General features: G+C 34.4%; 1 protein-coding gene across 1 annotated transcript in view; it reads right to left on the bottom strand.

The window, feature by feature from the left end:
- Nucleotides 1-26,866, bottom strand: part of LOC110098297 (probable inactive ATP-dependent zinc metalloprotease FTSHI 4, chloroplastic) — a 51,952-nt gene that overhangs the window by 19,570 nt on the left and 5,516 nt on the right. The window contains exons 3-10 of the mRNA XM_028698472.1: nucleotides 25,074-25,446; nucleotides 22,711-22,969; nucleotides 11,525-11,804; nucleotides 10,497-10,516; nucleotides 3,808-3,920; nucleotides 3,646-3,724; nucleotides 3,390-3,527; nucleotides 3,180-3,291 (exon numbers count right to left, since the gene is read on the bottom strand). Coding sequence (XP_028554305.1) covers nucleotides 3,180-3,291; nucleotides 3,390-3,527; nucleotides 3,646-3,724; nucleotides 3,808-3,920; nucleotides 10,497-10,516; nucleotides 11,525-11,804; nucleotides 22,711-22,969; nucleotides 25,074-25,446 — 1,374 coding nt within the window. The remainder of the gene's footprint in view (nucleotides 1-3,179; nucleotides 3,292-3,389; nucleotides 3,528-3,645; nucleotides 3,725-3,807; nucleotides 3,921-10,496; nucleotides 10,517-11,524; nucleotides 11,805-22,710; nucleotides 22,970-25,073; nucleotides 25,447-26,866) is intronic.

Below are 26,866 nucleotides of genomic sequence, written 5' to 3'. Positions count from 1 at the left end.
AGAGGAGGCAAGTTATAGAGAAATTTGGGATATCATTTATGCTCGGTGGGAGGTCTAGTTACACTTTAATATGTTCTGATTATCATTTTTCTTCTTGGAAATAGTTGAATGGTGAATCCAATTTGGTGATTCAACCCCTGAGTTACAAAGTTTTGTTGTTAGAGTTTTGGGTCTCACTTGTTCTTCTTCTAAGTGTGAGCGAAACTAGAGTACATATAGTCAAGTGCAAACAAAAAAAAGAAATCGGCTTTCAACATTCATAATGAACTCCCTTGTGTATATTATGTACAACAAGAAATTGAGAGATAGGAGGTTGAGGAATAAGGGGTTGAAGGATGATGACGACCCGTTGGTGTGTGATGATGTGTCATCTGATAATGAGTGATTCATAGATGATGAGATAGATTTGTCATTATCAGACATGCAACTAGAGGATCTAAGTGTAGATGTCTTGAGGGGCGAAGCAGAACAAGTGGGCATATCCACTAGTATCACACCAAACACATCCATTAGTTCTGCAGCACAACAACCAAATAAAGGTTTTCCACAACTTCTTATATGCTACTGCATTATATTTATATCAAGTGAACAATTAACATGATAATAATCATTCTTATTGAACAAGAAAGAGAAAAGTGAGTTACATTGAAGATGATGAAGATATGACATTCATAAATACAATTGAAGAAAAAGATTCCCTTGAAGACCCATTTAGTGATGGGATATGATTGAATTTTATATGTTCTTTCTTAATTATACTTTGGGAGTTTGATAGACTAATATTTTGTGGTTTTGTACTTTGGGACATGATTTTATGACATATATTTTCTTACTTTCAACTAATTTCATATGTCATTTAGATGTTTTTATTGTATGATAGAAACTTGATATTATTTACCTGCTAAAACCCTTAAATTCTCATTTACGCAATTCTACATCCGTGAGGCTTACGCCTCACACCGCCTCGAGCCTTATTTACGCAATTTTAAACCGTCATATTACTCGCTACTTTTTTCCTACATAACATTAGCTTCCTCATGCATAGACAAAATCTTAAAATTTAGAATTTTACTCTAAAAAAATTATTAATGTTCTTTGAATGCCCTCATCTAATTTTAGAACAAGGATTTATTTTATTTTTTATTTTTTGCCCCTTCATTTTAAAATTCAAAACTAATAAACGATATTGGGTACAAAAACTTTCACTAAGAAAAATTTTATAATCTTTGCAATCTAAACGATCTATTTTTCTTATATAAAAATAATCAATCTGAGTTTTATTATATTCATTCTTATAAGTAATGAGAAGCACGTCTATTAACAAATTATAATGATAAATAATTTAATTAGAAATTAGCTTCATTATTAAATTATTTAATTACTAGTTATAGTATTATTTATTAAATTACTTGTACATATGTTAATTTAATAAATATTTGATATTTAATTATATTAATAATTATCAAATTAATTAGATAATTTTTTTTAAATAGTATTATTAAGTAAATTCAAGATTTACGGCAAAAAAGAGAGAAACGAAGGATTTATTCCGCCGTGAGACTTACGGGGCGCTCAAATCCCATTACGTGAGTTGAACAAGGGTAAATCCATGGATAAATTCTCCTTCAAGGCTGCGATTGATGGACGTTGGGTTAGACTACGATCGATAGACATTAATGATCGACTGCAGTATAGCCTTTGTAGGACTATGGGGTCAAATCGATTATTGATTTGAGGATGCATCGTGGGATCGACGCTGCGGGATTGCGGGATCAACATGACGCGCCGCGAGACACTAGGGATCATGGCCGCAAAGGAGGATGTTGTGCTACGGGCCGCTACTCTGTGCTATAGTATGCTAGATTTGCCCATGGGCTTGGTTACTCGGTTGCTGGGGTCTGACTTGGGTGCGCCTTGAGGATTCGCTAATACGCTACTCTGTGTTGCAGGACCATCTCTTAAAACATTCTTTGCTTATTCTGATAATACCCTCATGTCCATCTCACATTTCCTTTTAAAATTGGCAGTAAAACAAAAAAAAAGTCTCATTTAGAGTTGAGGGATCAAATTGTTCCCTCAAAATAGTTGGGGACCATTTTGAACTCTCACAAAGAGTTGAGGGACCATTTTTGTCCTTTTCTCCTTGTTTATTTAAACATTGAGTATTTAAAAAAAAATGCTCAAGCTTGTTTGATTACTTAATCAAACAATCACGAACAAACTACAATCGAGCCGAGCCATGAGCAAATTGTCAAACACCCAGTTTGCTTGCAACCCTATACGAGAGTGGCAGTGCTAGGAACAATGGTAAGTTTGCATAAAAGTAATTCGAGGAAGAGTCCTCACCAAATGCTAAAAGTTATTGAATAATAAGGCTGATAAGAAAGCTAAAAATTATACACTTATAAACAAAAACAATAATCAATAATATATTCATGATAAACACAATAAAAATAATTGTAATTAATATAATTAGATTATTAGTAATGATGATATTTGAATCTAAATTATACATTCAACATTAAATAATAAGATAAAACTCAGTAAAACATCACATACAAAATTATCAAAATTAGAAGCTAAATAATAATTTAAATCATTTGTGCTAGACAAATGAGGATAATGCAGAACAAAACGAGTAGATAGAACTCTACCAATTCAAGCTCAATTTTTTTCCAACAACCAAGCCTTGATCACACCTGGTTGGAGAAGTCAATCAGGGGAGGAATTGCAGTTTGGAGAGAGACTCACTGTTGTTGGAAGTCTAGAAACGTCATAATTTAATAAAATATCTTTATACGGCCAATCAGCACTATAATAACAGTTGGGACTCATTAGCTTGATAGTTTTATAAATATTTTGAGGATTTTCTCATTAGTTAATGGCTTCATAAGAGAAAGACCCCAAATACACCATTTTTTTAAAGTGACCCATTAATGCAAAAGAATAAAAATGAATGACTGAATTGTACAAGATCCAAACATAGGCACCAATTTGCTGTTTACCCAAAGTTACTTGAAGAAAAAAGAAAGTAATATGATGCACCTGCGATAATACATTTTTAAAAAAGGAAAAGTAATATAATAAGATGATATACTGAACGTGCAATCAAAATGTTAAAAAATTGGCTTATTGGTTTGAAAAAGAATGAAATAACAAAGAGGGATCACGTGACTCACGAGTGCATGCTTTTACTATCAAGTTCACATAATCAGACTTCCTAAAAAAGGCTTTTCCTGAAAATTCAACATATTGCATGTTTGGCTTACTGCTGATTGTGCTTATATCAGTCTGCAACAGATGAATAAGCTATCAATATGGGAACCATAGAGATTAACGTAAAATACGATAATAACATTTGAAACAATAAACTTTATTTCTCCACTTGCCTGTATGAATGGGCGGTAAGGATCTGGAAAATAACATGCAACTACAGCCACAGCAGCTTCTCTATAAGCCAACCTAATTTTTAAATCCTCAGGAATTGTGGTGCTATCTTCCTGACCAGTTTCAAAAGTACCTTTTTGCTGCAAACAAATTAAGATTTGCAACAGTGTATGTAAATCAGAATGGTTCAGCTCCTTTAACATGTCATTTGGTATAGTTATGCGTCAAATATTCAAGAAATGCAGAAATTTGTAGTACCCTTTTAAGAGCCTCCAGTAGCTCCTCCCTTTCAATAAAGTCCTTATCCTTTCTAGCAGTCAAAATACCAGCTTCATTCCTGGCCATCAACTTCAAAGCATTAATCAACATTCATACCATTCAGTCAGGTAAGCCATGAGGGGAAAAGGGAAATTTTTTTACAATATATTCTGGAGCTCTGCTCCCGTAAAATCAACTGCAAGGTCTGCAATTTCTTGAAGAAGGGAATCCCTTTCCAGATCAGACCTAAAAAATTCTCCAATCCATTTAGTTTCCTGAATGCACAAAATATTTAACTTCCTATGAATCATAATATCTATTAATTCCATTAATTTTCCTGTAAGGGAACCTATATTCCAAGTTTCTATCCTAATTTTAGTTTCATGGACTAGCTTCTTTGCTCACATCCGTCCTTGATGTGAAAATCCTTGCCTATTTAACACTGCACCCGGGCGCCGGTGCAGCGGCCCTTGCACACTTGTCACTGTATTCAGGCCATACAGCGCGTCGCTTCCAGGGGACGCCCTAGCATTAACACAATTTCTTAAAGGATTCATGTCATTTTTGTTCGACAAGTTTTACGCTGGCTGTCGACTACCTAACGCAACCCTCCACTTTGATAAACTATCATCTTGTTTATGAATTTCAATCACCGATCCAAGTGTGAAACTACAAGCATTATAGTAGGCAGGCCTATTAGTTAATTCTCATCCTCTCTCTCTCTCTCTCTACTTCATTCAGATATATTACAATCTGGTTTCTTTTTCATACATAAAATTTCTAATATTTGTTTGATTGCTTTCATGGTCATTAATTTCTTGCAGTTCATTTCTATTTAAAAGCTTGGATTTTTACACGAATTGGAATTTAAATTTTTATGTTTACATTGAACATAATAAATAGCTGTAAGAATAATAGCTTTGCTTTTAAGAGAAAGTTAAGCATTTGTTACCGGTTAGCCCTAGCTCAGACAAAAGTTTGAGTCCTACTTAAGTCATGCATGCAAAATATTCTCGCCATGCATTAAGCAAAATATTCCCTAGTTCTTGTGTATAAATTTTCATTTAAAAATAAATATAAATTTGCAGGAGAACTCACATTTGATGATGTATTAGAGCTTGTAGAAAAAACTATTCATTCACTTAAATCTAAAATTGAACAAGAGTCGAAACTAAAATCTGAAATTGATACTCAAACATATACAAACCTAAATTTAAATTAGATTCTAAATTTATTCCAAATTTTAAAATAGAACAAATAATACTTGCTAAAGTTGTTTTATTTATAATAAACAATCTAGAATTGTAACTTGAGAGAATTATTTGTTGATACAATCAAAAAAACGGTATTAATTTTGTTTTTATTTCCAAATTTGTTGATTTGCAAATTCATAAGGAACTTATTGAATATGTCGAATTACATCAGTATTTTCAGACTCATTCAAAATACCTGGTTTAAACATATAAACAATAGGACTCTAAAAGCCCAGTAGATTATTGTTATAGAAGAAAAATAGATTGTTATGCCTTGTTCATTAGAGAACTTCTCTATTCATAATAGAAAAATGAGTAAAATGTTATAAGATACATCTAATTAATACATGCCACTCACTTTATATATTACTTTCAATTAGATTATTCATTTTCCATGCTAGCACTCCCCTCAAGCCAGAACATATCTATCAACTAAATCTTACTTAATAATGGTTGTGATATACAAGCACTTTGGTAAATATATCAGTCAATTATCCTTTATTGGAAAAATGAGAAGCAAGGATTGTCTTAATATAGATAGCGGGTGTGCATTTAGAATTTTGTCGCCAACTGTGTTACCATCAATATAGATGGCGGCTTGATTCTTATCATAGTTTAAGATCATAGGCTAGGCAATAGCAAAACCAATATATTCAAAAAAAAGGTTTTTACTCGCATTATCTGACAAGCAAAGTGAATCGTAACCATGTATTCTACTTGAACATAGATCTGGCTATAATTATTTACTTCTTACTTATCCATAACACAAGATTTCTACCAAGAGATGTAATATCTGGAAGTTGATATCCTATCTTAAATACATTAAATGTAATCAAATCAACATAGGCTTTAACCTTTAGATGATTGTTTCGTTAATAATAGACTAATCATTTTCTTGGAAACTTCTTGATATATTTTAAAATCAATATGAAAGGCTCCTAATATTTCTTCTTTGAATTCGCATATGTTAGCTAACCACACCAATAGAAAAATAATACATCAAGCCTAATCACAAACAAATAGACAAGTTTGCCAACCAGACAACAATAGTGAGAAGCACCTTTCAAAGAGTTCCTCAATCTCTGAGATCTATTGAGTATCAATAACAGAGGCAATAAGCTTACATTCAAGAAGGTTCATTTCAAGTTGGTCTTAGCATAGAGAGAGAGAGAGAGAGAGTCCTTTTACAATATGCAAGCTCAATGCCAAAAAAGTGCTTTGGGCATCCTAGATCTTTGATGAAAAACATCATTTAAATAATATGATTACGTGGCAAGAAACACTATGATTACATAGAACATGATTATATAATATAAAGAACCATCCTTGTTACTATACTACTACATTTCTAAACACAACAAGAATCAGTAGGTCAAAGAAGTGTCAAATAAAGATAGAATAATAAAAAATACTAAAACATAGTCTAATATCAACAAGAGCCCTGCAGAGTTTGTATAACCAAGCAAAAGGATTTGACTCTTTTAAGCTTACGTAGTTTATTCTCCCCAATGCAATGTACATTGGAGCCATATATATAGCTTCATGAGGTCTCCATGAAAATATATATATATAAGCCTCCATGAAAAAAAAAATTATATATATATATATATATATATATATTGAGGTGTAAGCCTCACACAAGCGAGTCAAGGCGCGCCTCAAGATGTGCCTCAACCAAGCTAAAACACACATCTCATAAAAAATTTGAGGTGTAAACCTCGAGACTTTTTTCACTAGAATTGCGTTGAGATGGACCTCAAAGCGGGCATCATATTACGCAATTTTAAACAATGTTAATAGCAATAAAAATTAAATAGAATGAACTGAATTATGCCAAAAAAAAAAGAGAAAGTCTTAAAATCAACAATGACATGAACCAATTGTTATTCTTTTACTATCAAGCTAGTCGTGTGGCTTTCAATAGTTCCTCTAGGATGGAACTTAACAATAACGAAAATAAAGATCAAACGATATAAAATGGCATACTATAAAGTATGTATCAATAAGAGCACTCATTTCAATGTTCATTGCATGCTTCTAATTGGGATCAAGTAGAACTGTTGCTAGCAATATGGATAGCAAATAGAGAAAAAGGCAAACCAATGTTAAAAAAGGTGATATATGATCAAAGGGAATATAAAAGTAAAATTGATGGTTAAAACATGGTGGTTTATCATTTTATACATCAATAAGAAGACGTAGATTCGATGATAGAGTTTTAAACCTATGCGGGAATAGTAGATGCCATAGCTATAGGTGAAAGGGGAATAGATAATAGAATTGTAGTAGTAGATTAAATGGGATTGCAGTGTTCTCATGAAAGATAATATCAATGAAAACATAGTCTTCATGTAGATGGATTGTAATATTGATAACCTTACTATAATATAAAAACAGCCTTCAAAGATGCACCTTTATATGTCAATAACGCATTATAGTGCATGTTACTTCCCATGGCAAAGCACGCCCCATATGTTATTTGCATAGTAAGAAGTGCAAGGTGTCAAAATAGCACGTACTATTTATATTATTAAAAGGCAATAACATAAGTTGCATTATTCTTGGGGCATACACTTTTTTATTTCTCCATATATTGATGTTTTTTCCTCTAATTAGGATTTTAATACAAACTAGAATAACCCTCACAATCATGCACTCACTCGACATGGCTCCTCGTTACAGTTCTTCGCACCAAGGCACAACTTCACATCCACTTCGACGTATAAACTCAAGACAATGTCTCCTTTTCACATGCATGGTCAAATTGAGTCCTCTTCATAGCCCTTTGGAAAAGATGGATCCTCTTTGCACAAAGAGAGAACTTCACCTCCTCTCTTTCACCCACAAACTATAGGGATGGTGTTAGACAACAACTTCTTGGCTCCTCTTTGCAGTCCTTCACGTTTCCGCTTTAGACAATGCCTCTTCGCACACAAAGTTAACTCAATTTCTCTTCGTAGCCCTTTGAAAAAGATGGCTCCTCTTCAAACATAGGGAGAACTTCACCTCCTCTTTGGATCACAAACTCACGAGATATGCTAGGCAGCAACTCTTATTCACTCACAAGCTCTCGAGAAGACGACTACTTTCGCCAGGCTAAAATTAGTTTATGAGAGGAAGTTGACGGTCATCGTCTTAGCCATCCAGAAGTGGCAACCCTACCTTTTAGATAGGCATTTTATTGTCAGAACCGATCAAAGGAGCCTGAAGTATTTGTTAGAGCAACGGATGGTAACTGAAGAGCATCAGAGGTGGCTATCCAAATTTTTTGATAAGATTTTGAAATCTAGTACAGGCTAGGAGTGGAGAACAAGGCAGCAGATGCCTTGTCCAGATGTATGGGGGAGCTGCAAACAGTGGCGGTATCGATTTCTTTGATGTTAGATAGGGAGGTCATCAGGGAGGAGAGTGCTAGGGATAAGTTGCAAAAAATCAGGACAATTTTACTAAGGAAAGGGGGTAGCCACACAGAGTACTCCTTGGAGGGAGACAGACTGCTATATAAGGGGAGGTTTGTGATGCATCGGACTTCAATCCACATTCCATACTTACTCCAGGAGTTTCATGGAAGCGTTGTTCGGGGTCATTCAGGGGTGCAGAAGACATAGAGGAGGTTAGCCTAGGAACTGTACTAGAAGGGGATACACATAGATGTGGAGGAAATGGTGGCCAGGTGTGAGGTCTGTCAGAGGAACAAATACCTGGCTATGTCGTTAGGAGGACTACTACAATCGTTAGTTTTACCAAGACTAGTATGGGAGAAGATATATATGGACTTCATATATGGGCTGCCCCATTCAGAAGATTTCATTGTGATTCTGGTGGTGGTGGACAAATTGAGCAAGTATGCTCATTTCATCTCCCTCCGACATTCATACACCGCGGTGACAGTGGCTTCAGCTTTCATCAGAGAGGTGGTCGGGTTGCATAAAGTACCAGAGGCGTTGTTAAGATTACAATAGACAGTTCTGAAGAGGAGCACCGCCTACCACCCACAGACGGATGGCCAAACAGAAATGGTCAATAGGAGCTTGGAAACCTACCTGAGACGCTTCGTGTCGGAGACACCCAAGCTATGGGCCAAGCGGCTATCTTGGGCCGAATACTAGTATAACACCTCTTATCATTCTACTTCTCAGATGACCCCATTCAAGGTGTTGTACGGAAGGGATCCTCCTCACTTGGTGCACTTTGAGAGTAGAAGTACCCTAGTTTCTTCAGTTGAGGAGTACTTGGAGGAGAGGGATAGAGTGTTAGAGGAGTTGAAAAGACATTTACTAAGAGCTTAACAAATTATGAAGAAACAAGCTGATGGGCATAGGAAGGACATCTAGTTCAAAGTACAGGAGAGGGTGTTCTTGAAGCTCCGACCATATAACAGAAGACAGTCACCCACAGGAGGAATGATAAGCTTGCTCCAAGGTACTTTGGACCTTATGAAGTATTGGAGAAAATTGGGGAGGTGGCGTATCGGCCGAAACTACCACCAACGGCGGCTATATATCATGTCCATGTATCTCAGTTGAGAAGGGTCATTGGGGATTATACAGCCATCTCGGAGCTACCTGTGACACTTACTGAGGATTTCGTGGTGATTTTGGAACCCTTAGAGTTGATGGGAGTTCGCCAATAAGAAGATAGAACTAAGAAAGTGTTGATCAAGTTGAAGAATCTTCTTGACTATGATGTCACGTGGGAGCCAGAGATGGTGAAACATCAGTTTCCTAGTTTTCGCCTTGAGGACAATGTGATTCTTTGGGTAGGGGTTATTGTTACGGTTCGGCCTGAACCATCCAAACCGACCCAACCTGGACCTGTTCATATCTACCGGAGGCGGGCTAAGCCGCCTCCTTTGAATGCCTCCCAAGTGTGTGGGCCCCCCTAGGGCGGCAAAGAGAGAGAGGGAAAGGGAAAGGGGGGGGGATTTGCATAGGGAAACTATTTGAATAATCAATTTATTTTAGGAAATCTTTTATTGGTTTTTATTAGGGAGATATGTATTAAAATAGGGAGGGATGCTAGGGTTAGGGCATGCATGATTTGAGTTGTTCTCTTAGAGTTTTCCTTGGCGTCTAGGGCTCTAGACTCGTCATCTAGAGATTAGAAGAGAACGATCCTCCTCTCGAATTGAGGATCAATTGTATCTTTGCTTTATGTTTGATTTTTTTTTTATTTCCCTAATTAAATCTACTGTTTTGGATTGATTTTGTTGGCGTTCTTGTATTCTTTCTCACTGTTTTCACCAATTATCATTAGGGTTGCTTGCAAACTCAAGTAATTCCGATAGGATTACTTGCGAACTCAAGTATTTCCTATCAGTATCCTCCTCAAAGAATTATTTATAATATGTTCATAGGAAATATTATAAATATTCATTTTAATTATTTCTCATGTATCCTCCTCATAGAATTATTTATAATATGTTCATAAAAAAGCATAAGTAATTTGTCGTTACCTCTACATGCATCATATTGACAAACCAGAAATCTAAAAAAAAATATATATTAATCGAATTGAATATAACTAATCTGATATTATTACAACATAAATCAACAATCAATACTAAAGATTTGTGTCTTTCTTTTCACGGTCACTTACCATTAAATCAAATAGATCATCTGCATATTTACTAAATAGTCATATTAATCTAGTTTTTAAAACTATTATTAGAGACGAAATCGTATCCACTATTGATGGTGGATATCAAAGATACTTTGTGAAGTAATGAAATTAACATGTGATGAGTCAGTCATGACAACAAGAAATCCAACAATTACGTCCACATTTATTAGAAAAATATCATATTCATTACAGCTAAATTTTCCAACCCAAGGAGAACTGATGTGGGGCATATTCTATCTTGTATACTTTATTGCTATTAATGTGGTGGCTCCTATTGTTATCAATATGAGCACTTCCATGACTATTTCAATTAACCATTACTGTGGCTCATGGGACTATCATATCCCTGCATCTTCACCTATTGCTTGCATTTTGTTCAAGCAACATACTTCTCATAATTTTGTTCGTATGGTAAATGTTATCCCCATATGCCTTTTTCCTATGGACTGTATTACCTTCTTGTTTCATGAGGCTCTCAAATATGTTAGAAATAAATTGTCTTAAATAAAAATTTATTTTGTATGTACTTCTTCCCAGATTCTAACCTTTGATGATAAGTAAGACATAATCTAAAAGATGCGATTTTCTAATTCAAACATGAGATTTTCCAATTGGTTAATTCCTTCCATCTTAGCCTCTTTATCAATTTTTCGCTCTTCTTCTTATAATATTATTTTATTATTAGCTAAAAATGTAATGAGGCAATCCGGTTTCTTTTTTTTGTGTATAAAATTTCATTCACTTGGGTGTCTTCTGTGATCGTTACATCTCTTGCATCAACTTTTATTAGAAAGCATAAATCTTTTCACTATAATTGGATTCAACCCATTTTCTATTTTCATAAAAAACTGCAAATAGTTATTGCGATTGATAGCTTGTTTTCCAGCAATAGTTTCATGTTTCTTACTAAAGTAGACTGCATTGATGTATGTGAATTAAAAAGTCTAGACCTTAGAACGCAGTACATCAGAGATAGTGACACAACTAGTAAATTAATTAGGGGCTCATATGAAAAATCTTCGCATCCATTCTAGTATCCCAGAAAAACAATCCAAGACATGGTAAGGTCAGTAATATTCGTAGGAAATGCAAAGCACTCCTAACAGAATACGTAAAATCTAAAAACTCCAATATATCCAATATAAATCTCACCCCGCCAATATCTGGTCCACCGCGCTTGCTCCCAATTGCATCTATCTCATCAATGAAAATGATAGAGGGAGCATACGACCTAGCATTAGCAAAAAGATCTTTGACCCGGGAAGCAGCAACACCTACAAACATCTGTTTGATTAAAATCCCAAGTTAGAAATAAATTTGAACGTACAACTAAACTTTAGAATCAGAAAACAGTACAAACTGTGAATCGTAGCTAAAAAAAAAAAGTTAAGAGTTTTCTATTTTTTAAATCAAACTGAGCCAGCAGAAATTTGTAAATTTGCAAAAATATTTGTAAAGGCACAAACCCAAAATTTCAACACCGTCATCTGCTAGATGCCAAATACTTGAGATCAGCTTTATGAATCCACCTTCAATATTTCTTTTGTTGTGTGCTACTTAAATTGCAAACTTTATAATGTGCAAATACTTTTGCACAACATATGACCATGTTACCTTTAGCCCTTTATTTCATTCATTATCCTTGACATCAATTTATATTAGACATCTTAATAGTGCATTTCTAATTTGATCATCTCCAATAAGAACAACAAAATTTTATTTTAATTTTAATTATCTTAATCATCAAAAGACGCAACTCTCACATTCTCTAATATAATTTTTAATCACTCTTCTTCCTAGTGTTTCCATACACAATCTTACATTTTCATTTTTCCAAACTAAACTTCGTTTTTAGCAATTTATTAGCTATCCAATGCTTTACACCTTAATTCCTAGTTGATCAAATAGAAAATTTATAAAATCTATCTTTTTGGCTTTATATTCTCATCTTATAGTAATATTGATACTGTCAAAATCTCAGTCATCCCTTGGCATTTGATCTCACGGTCAGGATGAGAATCCGTGGGAGGCTCATCTGGATCACGCCAATATCCTTTTATATTTGGGTAGCTGAATTATGAAGGATTATATTGAGGCAATTATGTATCAATTAGAAGTTATTTATTTCTTTATTAAGACATCTTGTATATATCTATAAATAAAGATAATTTTGTATAATAAGAAGAAGGTATTTTTCCCCTTCTCAAATTCTATGAATTCTAACAGATACATTTCTTCATCTTAACCATCAAGCTCAAATTCTGAAAACTATATCCTCATTTATATCCACATTTGAAAACTTCTAAATTAAGGGATCATTTATTCTTTTTAAAAGACTAACAGATAATGATAAATTTCAAGTACAGAATATTCATAACCATTATAAAAAAGGAAAACTTAATGTTCATCCATGATGTAATTTTATTATGATTGAAAACACTATGGCCAAGCCACAACTACTTCAAAACCAATTATAATTCCATGTATATCTTTAAAACCGTCACAAAACCTTTAGCACACACCTCTTCAAATTAATATCCGCTAAACTAAAACTCAATCATACAACCTTATCAGGATCAACAAAAATTACATGATGAATCATTCTCTACTCTATAATGTTCCATCAGATTACTTTAGAATTAAAATCAACTCTACAATAGATCTACCTACCATAGCTAAAATAATTATCTAATATGAATTTAATTTCTGTAAGCCTGCAGTCATTCCCATCAAATTACAGCATCAATGGATTTGTACCATTACTTTTAGAAACGTCTTCAGCTTGTGAAAATTTTGACCTTCCTATATATGATGACACTTCCACCAGGCACTGTCAATCATCATACAATAATGTAATCAATTGTAACAGGAATGGGCCTATTGATTCCAATGGAGTGGACTTTGGGTTTTCTTAGCCAAGACAAGGGATAGAAGAAAAGAGATACTCATTTGGCGGAGGAAGGGAAGGAAAATATTTAGTTACTTTAACTCAATATTAACAGTTAAGGGGAATCAGGATAAGAGAGTGGTAGATCAATATGATGATAAGCTTTAGAATGTTAGACAAGCAATGTTAAGGATCAGAGAGTTTAATAGAAATAAAGTCATTTAGGAGTAATAAAAGCAAAGAACAAACAAAATGATGCTTAAGCCAATCATGATAGCATGGATTTGTGAAATGCAATTGCACATTGAATAAAACCTATAGAAAAGAAGTGGCTAGAAAGCTTAGTTTGTTAATTCCTTCAATGGGTATTTATACACAAATATGTAGAGAACAAATAGAAACTACACAATCTTAAGTAGAAATAATAACTATAATAATTTCAAAATAAAAAAACACCGCCATCCATAATTTACTTGTACGTCTTATCTACTATCCGCCTACTATCACTTTCCTATTTCCGTTGGTGGGAGCAATCTGTGGCTCTCCCTCTTGTTTGCACATGGATCGGTGGCAAATGGTTTCCTTGTTTAGCACATGAATTCATGGCCCATCAGCTTTCCTATTTGCTAATCCCATATGTCTGTATGTCTGAATTTACAATATTTGTTGATATAGGAATGTGATACGCCCTTGTGGGGCCTCTATTATTCATTATGTAAGGAGGAGGAATTAAGGGGAAACTAATTAGAAAAAGTTTATTTAGGAAAAGAGGGATTAGAAAATATTTATTTAGGGAAAAAGGGCTAATTTGATTGTGAGGGAATTAGAAATATTTTAATTAGGAAAAGATAGCTGATTTGATTGGAACAAAATTAGGAAAGCATTATTTAGAGAAAAATGGCTAATTTGAATTCAAATTTAGGAGGGAAGTAGGAAGGTTTATATTAGAGTTAATTAGGTGGTTTTATTTTTATTATGTAATTGAGTTTGTTGTAGTTTTTCTTTGGAGTTATTCCTAGCAATGCCTAGGGTTTGTGGGAGAGCCGATCTACAGCTCGAATAGTATATCAGTTATATATTTCATTATTTGTTGAACATATAATCAAAAAATTAGCATTAATATTTGTTAATATTTGGTTCCTACATTTTTCTTCTTATCTACTAGTTTTACTTCCAAGATGCATCAGAATGCAAAGTCTTTTGACAAATATGTTACAAGTTGATTTCTTATAGGAACATATGGAGTACAAATTAACAACTTTCTAATTTCTTACTTGATCATATTATATTGAATTATGGGCAATGATGATAACAGATTTGTTGTCATAGTATATCCTTATAGATCCTTTACACTTGACATTTAAATCTTCCAATATAATTTTTCATAAGAGTACACAGATATATTGAGTGATTGTTCTGAATTTAGATCCAGCACCTGCTACTGAGAAGACAAATTATTTTTTGCATCCACATGTTAGTAGATTTCCTCCCAATAATGTGGAATATCATGAAGTGGATCACCTATCCACAAGTGCATAATCAGCATCAACATAACCTTAAATGTATAGAGTTCTTTGTATTTTAAAGAGAATCCCTTTTTCATGATTTGATTTTAGATGCCTGAAAACTCTGTAAGCAGCTTGAAGGTCAGATTCCTTTTCTTTTTGTATAAATTAACTTATGAGACTTACTAAAAAGACAACATTAAGATGAGTGTGGAATATATAAAGTAATTTTCTAACTAATCTTTGATATTTCCCAATGTCAACTTCAATTCCATCTTCATTTGTGTCAAGTTTCTAACCTGGTTCAATTCAATTTTCACATGACTTGCAACCAATCATTTAGATATTTCTCTAAGAAAATTTTATAGCATACTTTTGTTGAGAGAAATTTTTTTTTCTATTTGGGTCAATTTTATACTAAAGAAATATTTAAACTTACTGAGTTTTTTTATTTCAAACTCTGTGCTGAGTTTTTTCCTGAGTAATTTCTTTCTTTCATTATCATCCCCCTGTAACAATTATTTCGTCAACATACACAATAAGAATTTAAATTTTTCAAAAGTGTAATGCTTTATAAAAAATACAAGTTCTCCTTAGCTTTGTTTATATCTAATTCCATACATAAGTTTTGTAAATCTATCAGATCATGCTTTTAGAAAATTTTTAAAGGAAATTTTAAAGAAAAACAATTATGAGAAAAAATTTAGCAAGATAGTTCAAGGGACTTCTAAAATCAATCAACCTAGAGGATATTCTATTAATAAGATATATAGTGGTTATAACAACTCTCAAATATCCTTTGGGAACTTGATTTTAGATAAATAAGAATCATTATAAATTCTAGGAGGTTCCAATTTTTTGTATCACCCTATTTTGTTGTATGTTGTTAGGATGCCAGAGCTAGCGAATAATACCTTCACTATTGAGGAAAGAATAAAAATTTTGATTAAAATAATCATGAGAATTATTTATCCAAATTTGTTAATAGTATCATAAAATTGAATTTTAATCATAAAGATAAAGATTAGAAGAATATGAGTGACATCGGATATTTGTTTATAAAGATAAACTCATGTCATCCGAATACAAAAATCATTGATGTTACAAATCCTTTAGCTCAGGAAATATTAGGGATTTTAAAGATACCCAAATATCAGAGTGAAATTTCATATAAGAAGTAGAGGATCCATATTTACTTTCAGGAAAAGGAACTCTATAATGTTTAGCAATTTCACTAGTGTCAGATTGAAAATTTTCAATATCAACATTTATAAAAAGAGAATGAAGCAAGCATTATAAGATTTTAAATGAGAAATATCCTAATCTATTGTTGACCTTCATGTAAAAAAAAAAGCATCGCATACATACCTTACCCGACAGATCCACGAATACTGCCGGAAATCCCGTCAAAATCACTGTACATGCGACGCCGTTCCGAAAATCCTGCTCAAAATCTGCGATCTCGCCTTTAAATGTCGAACCAACCCCATGGCTAGGGGCTGCTCTTCTCCTTCCACGAACTCCTCCCAATTCCTCTCGCAGTTCTCGACTCCAAGCTCCGACCGATCTCCACTGCCTCCCGGTCTCCCCTCAATCCCGAGCCCAGCAGCCAGAATCCTCCCAGCCTCCGACCAAACTCCCGTCTCCCTTCACTGCTCCGACCAGATCCCGATCTCCCTCTCTAACCGACCCCCTCTTCGTCATCCAGCCACCAATCCAGAGAGAGAGAGAGATTGAGAAGAAGCTTACCTTGCCCGACACCATAGCCGCAGCCACAGCCTCCTCCCTCCTTTCGGTTCGAATAGAAAGTTACGGCAGCGGAGACAACAAGGGGTGTAGTGAAGGTAACCGCCTCCCTCTCACGCGATTCTCGCCCAGATCCCTTAAATCCTCTAAACCGAGAGAAGGGATGGAGGGATTTAACTAATATTATGTTTTTTTTATTATTATTATAATTATTTAGTTAATTATATTTATTATAATTAATTATATTTAATTTTAATTAAATGGTTATAATTAAATTTAATTAATTATAATTAATTTAATTATAATTAATTTTAATTAATGTTTTTTATTATTTTTAATTATTATTGATTAATTATCATTTATTAAAATTAATTATCATGAATTATTTATAATTAATTAAATTTAATCATTTTAGTTAATTTTATTAAATGTAATTAATTATTTTAAATTAATCATAATTAATTACAAGTAAATATAATTAATTAAGAATAATTATAGCTAATTAAAAAAAGTGCTCCCCTCCCTCTCTTACCTCGATGTTCGTGTCGGACCGGTAAACCGCCCCAAGCACGCCTTTAGTGTGCATGGTGGGATGGGACCTCGGTGCGACACCTACGACGAGGTAGGCGAGTGACCCCTCGATCTACGTGTCAACCACGACCACCCCGCGAATGTATGAAATTTTCTAAACTCAAAACCCTACTTCAATGTCCGTGGCAAACTAGAGAACCGCCCCATGCACGCCTTTATTGCGCATGGTGGGATGGGCCCCGGTGCGGCACGTACGACAAAGCGGGGTCACTTATAAGTACCCCCGAGCGGGAGGAAAGCAAAACTGTATCTTTTTTAATAAAAATGCTTTTTAAAAAAAAAACCCATGCACGTCTTTATTGCGCGTGGTGGGAGAAAAACAAAAACACAACCGCCGCGGTGTTTCACAAACATCAACCGTGCACGTCTTTATTGACGTGGCGGTTAGGCGGCCTCTTGGTTTTTCCCCTAAACGGGGGAGACGTCGGGAGGCTGCCGAATTTTTGTCAAAAATACAGACAAGGACTTGAAGAAAAATGGGACTTATGGACTTGATTCAATTAGACCTAATTGAACTTAAACTCAAATAAATTTGAAAATATAAGATTTCGAGCTTACATTTGATTTAAATATCAAATGATTAGAGCAATAAGCTTGAACTCAAGTGAACTTGAGCTTCACCCGAACTTGCAAGATGAACTTTTACATTGAACTCAAAACAAGATATGGACTACTTGAACTCAAAGGAGATTGGTGCAATGAGTTTTGAACTGAACTTGAATACCAAGAACTTGAACTTGATGGATTGGAACTCAAATGATTTGGAACCATTTTGGACTTGAATCAATTTCAACAAACAAAATTGAACTTGGACTTGGATCGAACTTGCATATTGAACTTGGTCTTGAACCTTACAAAATCACATGGAACTTATTACACATAAAGGATAATAAATTGAAGAAGATAACTTGAGCATTCAATGAGCAACAACAATACGAATGCAATCATTGGTTGATAAGGAAGTGTAATCTAAAACACAAATAGATACACAAGAATACTTCGGTGAATATTGTCACTCATATGTGAAATATTTCACTCACAAATGATAATGATGGATAACATGAAGTTTCCCTTAATTAATGAAAGATTTCATGATTCTTAGAATATGATAGCAGTTCAATATACAAGATCCGCACAAGTTGTGTAGAAGCACCTTTGACCGACATCCACTGTCTTGCAAACATGTGTAGTAGTCCCTACAAGTACTTAAGGAGATGCAAGAAGATGTAGTCAACATTGCGATGTCTCTACGATCAATGTTAACTAACTAGTAAAGGAAAATGACATTCCCTTACAAACAACTATGGGGTATATGTAAGCATGCATGAGCGATAGTGATATACATCCGAATGAATGTCATACAGTTCATATAAGGACGAGGATGATTGATGCATATGCTAATCATACACGCAAAGGTGTTACCATCTTATTGCTTTCAAAGGCAACGAAGAACTTGTCTTCAAATATAAATTTGTAAGATAATACACCAAATTCTTCCAAGCAAAGACAAATATTAACAAATAGAGAAACAACCTATGAAGCTGTGAATGGTAAATGCTATGTCAATATTTAAGTAATGATAGTAGGGAGCTCACAAATGAATAATGCAGTTACTTATGTATGTTGAAAGTCAACATACAACGAGCAATATGCAGTGAATGTCGGATTCTGCTTACGACCAACTATATGCATACAACTGAATACACCAGTCTTCTGCAAGCAAAGGCGAATAATACAAAATGAATGCAAGTGTTTTTCGAGCAGCAGAAGAAGTTCTACCATACACATAACATATCATCTACAAGAAGGGTACAAGGAGCCTATGACAAGCACTTAGATATTTATACAAGCTTGTAATAAGGCAACAACAAATACATTGATCCTCTACCAACAAGAGCAAAGGATGCATAACAAATACAAGTGACTACAAATCTCTACAAGCTGTCATAGAAGATTCGTTAAGGAAACCCGATCCTCTGTCGACAGCCCGACAGAGTGACAAGGTTCAATCAATAAATGGAAATGCCCCAAAAACACCCCGATGATGGCCGTGTTGAATGCAGATCTTAACCGGAGGGGTTCCCAAATATTTTTCAATGTCCCCTAAATATCCAAATGTCTTCCAAGCTCCATCCGAAAACCCAAAAACTCCACTAAAAATCCAAAAATATTAAAAAATGAAATAAATCCATCAACGCGCTTAAAGCAAAATCCATCCGCCCTCCGCAACAGTTTGTCAGGGTGGACAAATCAAAATTTACCTCAGCTTACAAAAGAGTTAAATGCCTAGTCGAAAATATTACTAGGATCCATTCTCAAACAATCTCTTGCCAGTAAGGACGTGGTACGTGTCCTCTAACCGGCAGTTTCGCCGCCAAATGGCACTGCAGGTAAACGGTTATGACCCGGGGCTCTCTGAACCGAGTGGTTTTGCCGCCAAATGGCACTACATATAGCGGTTATGGCCAGAGCCAATACGCTCCTTAGTGGCGTTAAATCCTTGAGATATGAATCAATAGGACATGATCGATAGGGCACAAAGCCCTCTATTAGCTAAGGTGGATTCAAATTTGTCCCCTTAGACAAACATCCAACCAAGGTCTACAAGGTCCCCTTGGACGAAGCAACCCATGGCTGCCGACAAGGATCCTTCTGTCAGGTTGGGTCGACTATCTCCTATGACTAAGTAGACCAGGGACCACGATGGCCCGGGACGACGGAACCATGGGATCTTGATCGGGTCTAACATCCATTCCCCCACCATCCGCTTTAAGTGCAAGATGGTGAAATTTCTATTTTAAATATTAAACCTTCCAAAACCAATAAATATCCAAATCTAAATCTTCAAAGTTTCAAATCCAAATCTATGCTGCTACTATATGCCAGATGCACGTATCTCTATACGAATCTGATTGACGATTAGCCTTAATCGAAAGTTCTCTCTCGTTATCGGGAGGGGTAATTAACTATAGGGGCTTGCGCCTATAGGAAACCAGAACTCAGATCATAAAGTCCTCACAAAATGAGGGCGAAATCTCTGGGTAGTGTCTTATCTACAAACCCATCTGCCTTCCAAAATTTACCCCGGAACTTATTCAGTTAAAACTCTCTCGCCGAATAAAAAAAAAAAGCGAGGGGAGGCCGGGGCCGAGTTTTCGGAGCCCACATCTATAATGATAATCCAAAAAGATGTCGTTTTTAGAATATATATGGAGTATGAGAGATATCCAATTCACCACTTCCTCCCTCTCATACCCTCTTTAATTATCCTCCAAAAAGATGTCGTTTAAAACAAAGATCGGTTTATTTAAAAAAAATCTAGCTTGCTCATATTGAAGTTCAGTTAACAGTAGCAAACCTAGGATAGGCTAGAGTTGTCCGGCGAGCCAACCAGACCACTCAAGTTGCATGTAATTTAAAAGCATGATGAAGCAAAACCGCACCTGCAAATGCATCTAAGTGTCTACGCATACAACTTATAATAAATATAGTTCATTGACTTTAAGTATGCATAGTTAGAAGTTACATCGTTTAACTAATAGGGAAGATTCAAGAGTTTAATTAATAGGAAAAATTCAATACCTGGAGTGTTCTTATTTTCTAATGATGTTTCTAAAAAACAATATCGTGCAATTAAGGACCAGAAGAATAATATGTGCCTCCAACAGAAGATAAAAAAAAGTAGCAGTGCTGCTTGGGATTTGTTTGCTTTTGAATCAATTAAATGAGAGGAAATTAAAAGGACTTCAAAATTGAAATGAATACAGAACTGAATTGAAATTAGTTTTCACATGCTTGTTTGATTGAGAAAAATTGAGTGAAAAAGTAATTGTTTTTAGTTTGGTTTGAGAATAACTGAAAAATTAAAGAAGGAACACAACACTTCAATTTTACTGTTTTTCGAAGAGGGTGGCATGGGGAAGGGAAGGAGTAATGGAAATGAGGTTTTGAAGAATTCATGTGGGTTTTCAAAGGTTTCAAGATAATTCCAACACATGGCATCATTATTTCAAGATATTTCCAAGCCTTTGTAATGATATCATTTCAACAAAAGGGAAGAGGATGAGGGCATAAAAATGGAAATGATGAGGTGGCAAGTCAAAAATGGTGATGTGAGGGTCAGCTTTGGCGATGGCAACACGTTGTCAAAAAAGCTTAAAATAGGCTAATTTGAGCTAGACAAAAGGATATAAATATTAGGTTAGCTCATTATGCTAGGCAATTTAAATGCATGGAATTATTATTTCAAGAATTTCTGAGGCTTCTTAGTAGTAGCATTTTAATGCAAGCAAAGACAGGCGAAGGACAGCCATGGTGATGGAATGATGAGGAGGCAAGTCAAACATGACTTGAAAAGTCAAAATGGTGATATGGATGTCAGGTTTGGTGATGGTAGTCAACGGCTGGTCAAAAAGGGTAATCATAATAGGATAATTTGCAATAAGACAATGGATGGAAGGGTTAGTGATGAGGACTGAGGAGGCAAGTCAAACATGACTTGAAAAGTCAAAATGGTGATATGGATGTCAGGTTTGGTGATGGTAGTCAACGGCTGGTCAAAAAGGGTAATCATAATAGGATAATTTGCAATAAGACAATTATCACATCAGTTAGGCTAGCTCATCACTCCAAGTGGTTCCAATCATGCATGGCATCATTTTTTCAAGGCATTTCCAACACTCCTTAGTTGTAGCATTTAATGCAAGGAGAGACAAGAGAGATGAGGACGGTCATGGTGATGGAGATGATGAGATAGAAGCAAAAATGATAATATGGAGGTCAAACATTATGATGGTGATCAATTCTGGTTAAAAAGAGTCAAAATAGACAAAATAAACTCGAAGTGCATAAAATACATAAATGGTCCAAAATACATCATATGACTCAATAACCCAAAAAAAATCATCGTTTAAAAAGAGTATATAAACCAAAAAAAAATACAACCAGACATGTTCTAAGTACATGACAACTATGATTCCATGCATTAACAGATCATAAAGAGCGAAAGAGATGATAATGTGGATGAGTTGAAGAATAAAATGGATCCAACATAAAAGCATAGCATAACCATTATCACCATCAGCATTAAGCTAAAAGAATTATGTTAGCTTTGTGAATCCTGCTTTACTATCTTTTTCAAAAATGTAGTAAATTAACTCCAAGTTTGAGAAAAACATTTTGAACAATTTTTACACATATATTACTTTTGGTCACCTATTTTTCCTCCCTATTCTTTGCATGTAAATTACATCTATATTGTATATGCTCAAAATGCATTAGTTCAAACATAAGCAATACTGCCTAAACAATACTAATAATCTTCCTAACTAAAATATATAATAAATCACACAAAACATGAACTTAAAGTTTATAGTGGCATTTTTTAATCCTTTAGTATAGTGTAAAATTATACAGTGACCTCCCACGGAAACAAGGGAAATGAATGAAGTTACACACGCACCTCAACAAAATCTGTGCCATTTGCAGCAAAGAATGGAAGACCTGCTTCACCAGCAATGGCTTTAGCCAACAGAGTCTTTCCAGTGCCAGGTGGGCCATGAAGAAGCACACCTTTGGGGCAGTAGATTCCCTTATCTTGAAATTCTTCATCATTTCTCAAAATTCGCACTATCTCCTGCAATTCCCTCTTGATGTACTCCTGTCCAGCAAAATCATCAAATGTGACACCTGTAGTTTCTTCAGCTGATATAAATTTCGCCCTGTCAAATAGTGGATAGAAAAGGATTGAAACTTATTTCAAAATTGCAAGATAAAACTCAATCTTCCAACTCCATCAAGCACACCCAATATAAAAAGGATGAGGGTGAAACAAGCTCCCAAATAGGGGTAAAAACAAATACAACAACAAAATCAAGCCTTAATCCCACTACATGGAATCGGCTACATGAATCCTTCTTCTCCATTGTGTTCTATTAAGAGTCAAATACTTATTTAAATCTAATTAAAAAAAGTTCATTGCTAATATTTTCTAACAAAATCTTTTTAGTTCTACCTCGACGTTTCTTAACCATGACAAAATCTAATACATCTACTCTCCTAACCGTGTCATCAAAAGGCCAACATTGCTTCCAAACCATCTAGGCGACTCTCTCGAATCTTATCTTCCATTGCTTCAACCTTTTTGCTTATAAACTCATTTTGCATTATGTTTCTAAGAGTGAAGCCACTCATCCACCTAAGCATCCTCATCTCTGCAACATTTAACTTAATTTTATGCTTCTATATTAATGGCCAACATTTTGCACCATAAAGCATAGAAAATCTCACCAACATCTTATAGAATTTTCCCTTAAGGGGTACATTATGTCGCACAACAGGATGCATTCATCCACTTCAACTATCCAACTTGAATTCTACTAATAATATCCCCATCTATTTTACCATCCTTTTGAATAATAGACCCAAGAAATCTAAAATGTGTACTCTTATTAATTACTTGATCGCCCAAAATCATAATCCCCACACTAGATCTATTAGTACTAAAAGTACACTCCATGTATTCAGATTTAAATCTACTCAAACGAAAATCTTTAGACTCCAAGGTTGTCCTCCATAATTCATGTTTTCCTTCAACTCCTCCCTAGTCTTATCAACAAGAAGAATATCTACAGCAAAAAGCATATACTATGGTACATGAGACATCCTTCCGTAAATGTCTAATAAGAACATCCAAGACTAAAGCCAAAAAGATATAGGCTTAAAACTGATCCTCGATGTAACCAAACTAAAATAGGAAAATACTTAGTCAACCCACTTTGTGTTTGAATACAAGTAACAGCTCCTACATACATATCATGAATGAGCATTATTAACTCCTTTTTCCTAGAACTCTCCAAAGAATTTCTATTGGAACTTTATCATATGCTTTTTCTAAATCAATAAATATCATAAGTAGATCTTCTTTATTCTCCCTATACTTCTCCATCAAATCTCTTATTAAATGTATAGCTTCCATAGTAGAGCTACCCGACATAAATCCAATTTGATTTTGAGAAAAATTAGTATCACATCGTAACCTAGCTCAATAATTCTCACCCATAGTTTTTATGTATGACACATTAACTTAATTCATCTACAATTCACACACTATTATGGGTCACCTTTATTCTTAAAAATATGGATCAGCACACTCCTCCAATCATGATCCTTTTTATCTTCAAAAAATAATAAAAAGTTTCGTAAGCCAAGAAATTTCATCATCTCCTTAGCATTTTCATATTAGAATATTATCAGGTCCAACAGCTTTTCCACACTTTATTTTCTTTAAAGCCTCTCTAATTCAGTTTTACTAATACAACAATTAAAAAAAACTCTATTTTCATTTAGGGTGCTAAGATCACTACATTTAAAATCAAATAACAAAAAAATCATATTCATTAACTAAGTTTAAAATATAAAGCCTGGAACAGTTGAAATCTCATAAAAGAATTAACTTAAAAGTTTGACATGGTTACAAAAGAAATTCTCCTGGAAAACATGGTGAAAGCATTGCCGAGTCAAATAAAAAAAAACAAACAAAAAACTTACAGGTCCATACAGAATGGCAAATTAACTTCCTGATAGGACTTACAAATTAAATCATTACAGAGATAGGAAATCAAGAGAGATATGCATGGTGTCCATTTTCATGATAACACCCTTCACAGAATAAACTACAATATATAACACCATATCAAGCTCTATATGGTATCCATGCATGTGCCCGAGTAAATATAAAGCAGTCAAAAGAAATTCTGTTATCATAACATTTATAAAGAAATTCAAAATGATGGCCGACAAATACCATAAATAACTAGAACTAACCGGCTTTTGCCCAGCGATCCTAGTGCATGACGCTTAAGGGGTTGTCTAATTGGTTTCTGTGGAGTACCCAAATCACACGGAATCAATTTGGAGTAAATAGGCCTCGTGATTCGGTCAATCCAGACGTATACACCAACTGAGAGCATAAATCGCATAGTCCACACAACAGCAGTTGCAATAGTAGAGTAGACTTCAGCAGGTACAGAATCTACATTAAAAACATCAACGTTTACAAGTTGTTGATGCAACTTCTCCCATACATCATTCCAAGCATCAATGGGCATCCGGTCAATAATATGGCGACGATATACAACTTCTTTAGCAGAGTTCCCACGTGCTTCCCCACCTCCATCTCTATAATAAGGTAAAATAACTGCAGGAAAAATGTGAACATTACTAGTAAACCACAAAGTGCAAAAGCTGCTTGCAGCTATGATAAATGTTGAATAAACACACTGACATGTGCCCCATGCTACTTTCAACCTAATACAATAACTCCAAATAAAAAGTTAAAAAGTTTTCCATGCCTACAACGGTTCAAATGTGTATCAGGATATCTTGATACTCTTTTTTTTTTTTAAGGAAAAAAAAAAGATAGATGATTAAAATTAGAAGATAAATACTTAAAAGTGCATAATGTTAAACAAAAATATAAAAAACAACACCATAGAACAATTTTTTACCGTTGTTGGTTTCTATATTTTGATTTTTCCTCTAATTTAGATCATCTATCTTCTAAATTTAATCAGTTTTCTTCCCATCAGACAATTTTTTTAGGACATCCTCCTACAATTCTTTTTTTTTTAATAGAATATAGCCAAAACTAACATAATTTTGTGGGTGCATGCATGATGGTTCTAAAAAATAATTAAAAGTATGGCACATAATCATTGCTAATGACTAATGATGACAAAAATCCTATCATTATATGAAAAGGTATCAGGCATGAGATTTCTGAAACGCATAAAAGAGAATTCAACAGTGCAAAAGATAGAAATTCAATCATATATTTCACAAACCTGAGACGGTCTGACCAAAATTAGAATATTCCATGAAATGAACGTCGTTAGAGCTAAGAAGCCTCAAAAAATCGCTAAAATCAATCCTATGCGAGTTCTCAGGATCCCATTCTGTTCCCTTCAGTTTTCCTTGTAAAGTCAACAATGTTCTGCTCCAACATGAAGCCATGACGAGTTGCCTCTCTAACTGTAAGTTTGCTTTGTTTTCAAACTTTTCCAATTTATCTATGCGCTCTTGCTCGGCATTTTTCAACTTCTGATAGTCCATTAAAAATAAATAAACATTTAATCTAGTAAGCCAAAGGAAAAACAAGTTTGAGTAAATAAGTAAAGGCAAGAACTAGACAAAAATGTAAAGAATAGATTTTTTTTAGATTTGTCAGATAAATATGAAAAATACTGAATCAATATATCCTAATCAAGACATGAACGAGAAATGCTCAAAAGATGGAAGATAAAGAGTCAAAATTAGAAAACATTTACACAGAAAAGTACTCCCAAGTGTGTTCTCTATTTCTGTTAACTTGTCTTATAAATTAAATAAAAATTAACTCAGATGAAATAAAAACTGTTAATGTTACGTTAACACCTATTAAATCGATATTTCAGCTGGAAGTCTCATAAGACAACCCAATTAGCCATAATTAATATTGCCTTTTTGGACAAAAGTATATCGATAGTTCAAACATATAATTTAGGGGTGGAAATGTAAAACCGGTTGGGGGGCGAAGACAAAATGTGTTATAAAATTCTTTGTAATTCATAAATTAGTAC

The sequence above is a fragment of the Dendrobium catenatum genome, unplaced genomic scaffold (genome assembly GCF_001605985.2).
Source record: "Dendrobium catenatum unplaced genomic scaffold, ASM160598v2 fragScaff_scaffold_1089, whole genome shotgun sequence".
NCBI classification, from domain to species: domain Eukaryota; kingdom Viridiplantae; phylum Streptophyta; class Magnoliopsida; order Asparagales; family Orchidaceae; genus Dendrobium; species Dendrobium catenatum.
This window is presented reverse-complemented; position numbering and strand designations above follow the sequence as displayed.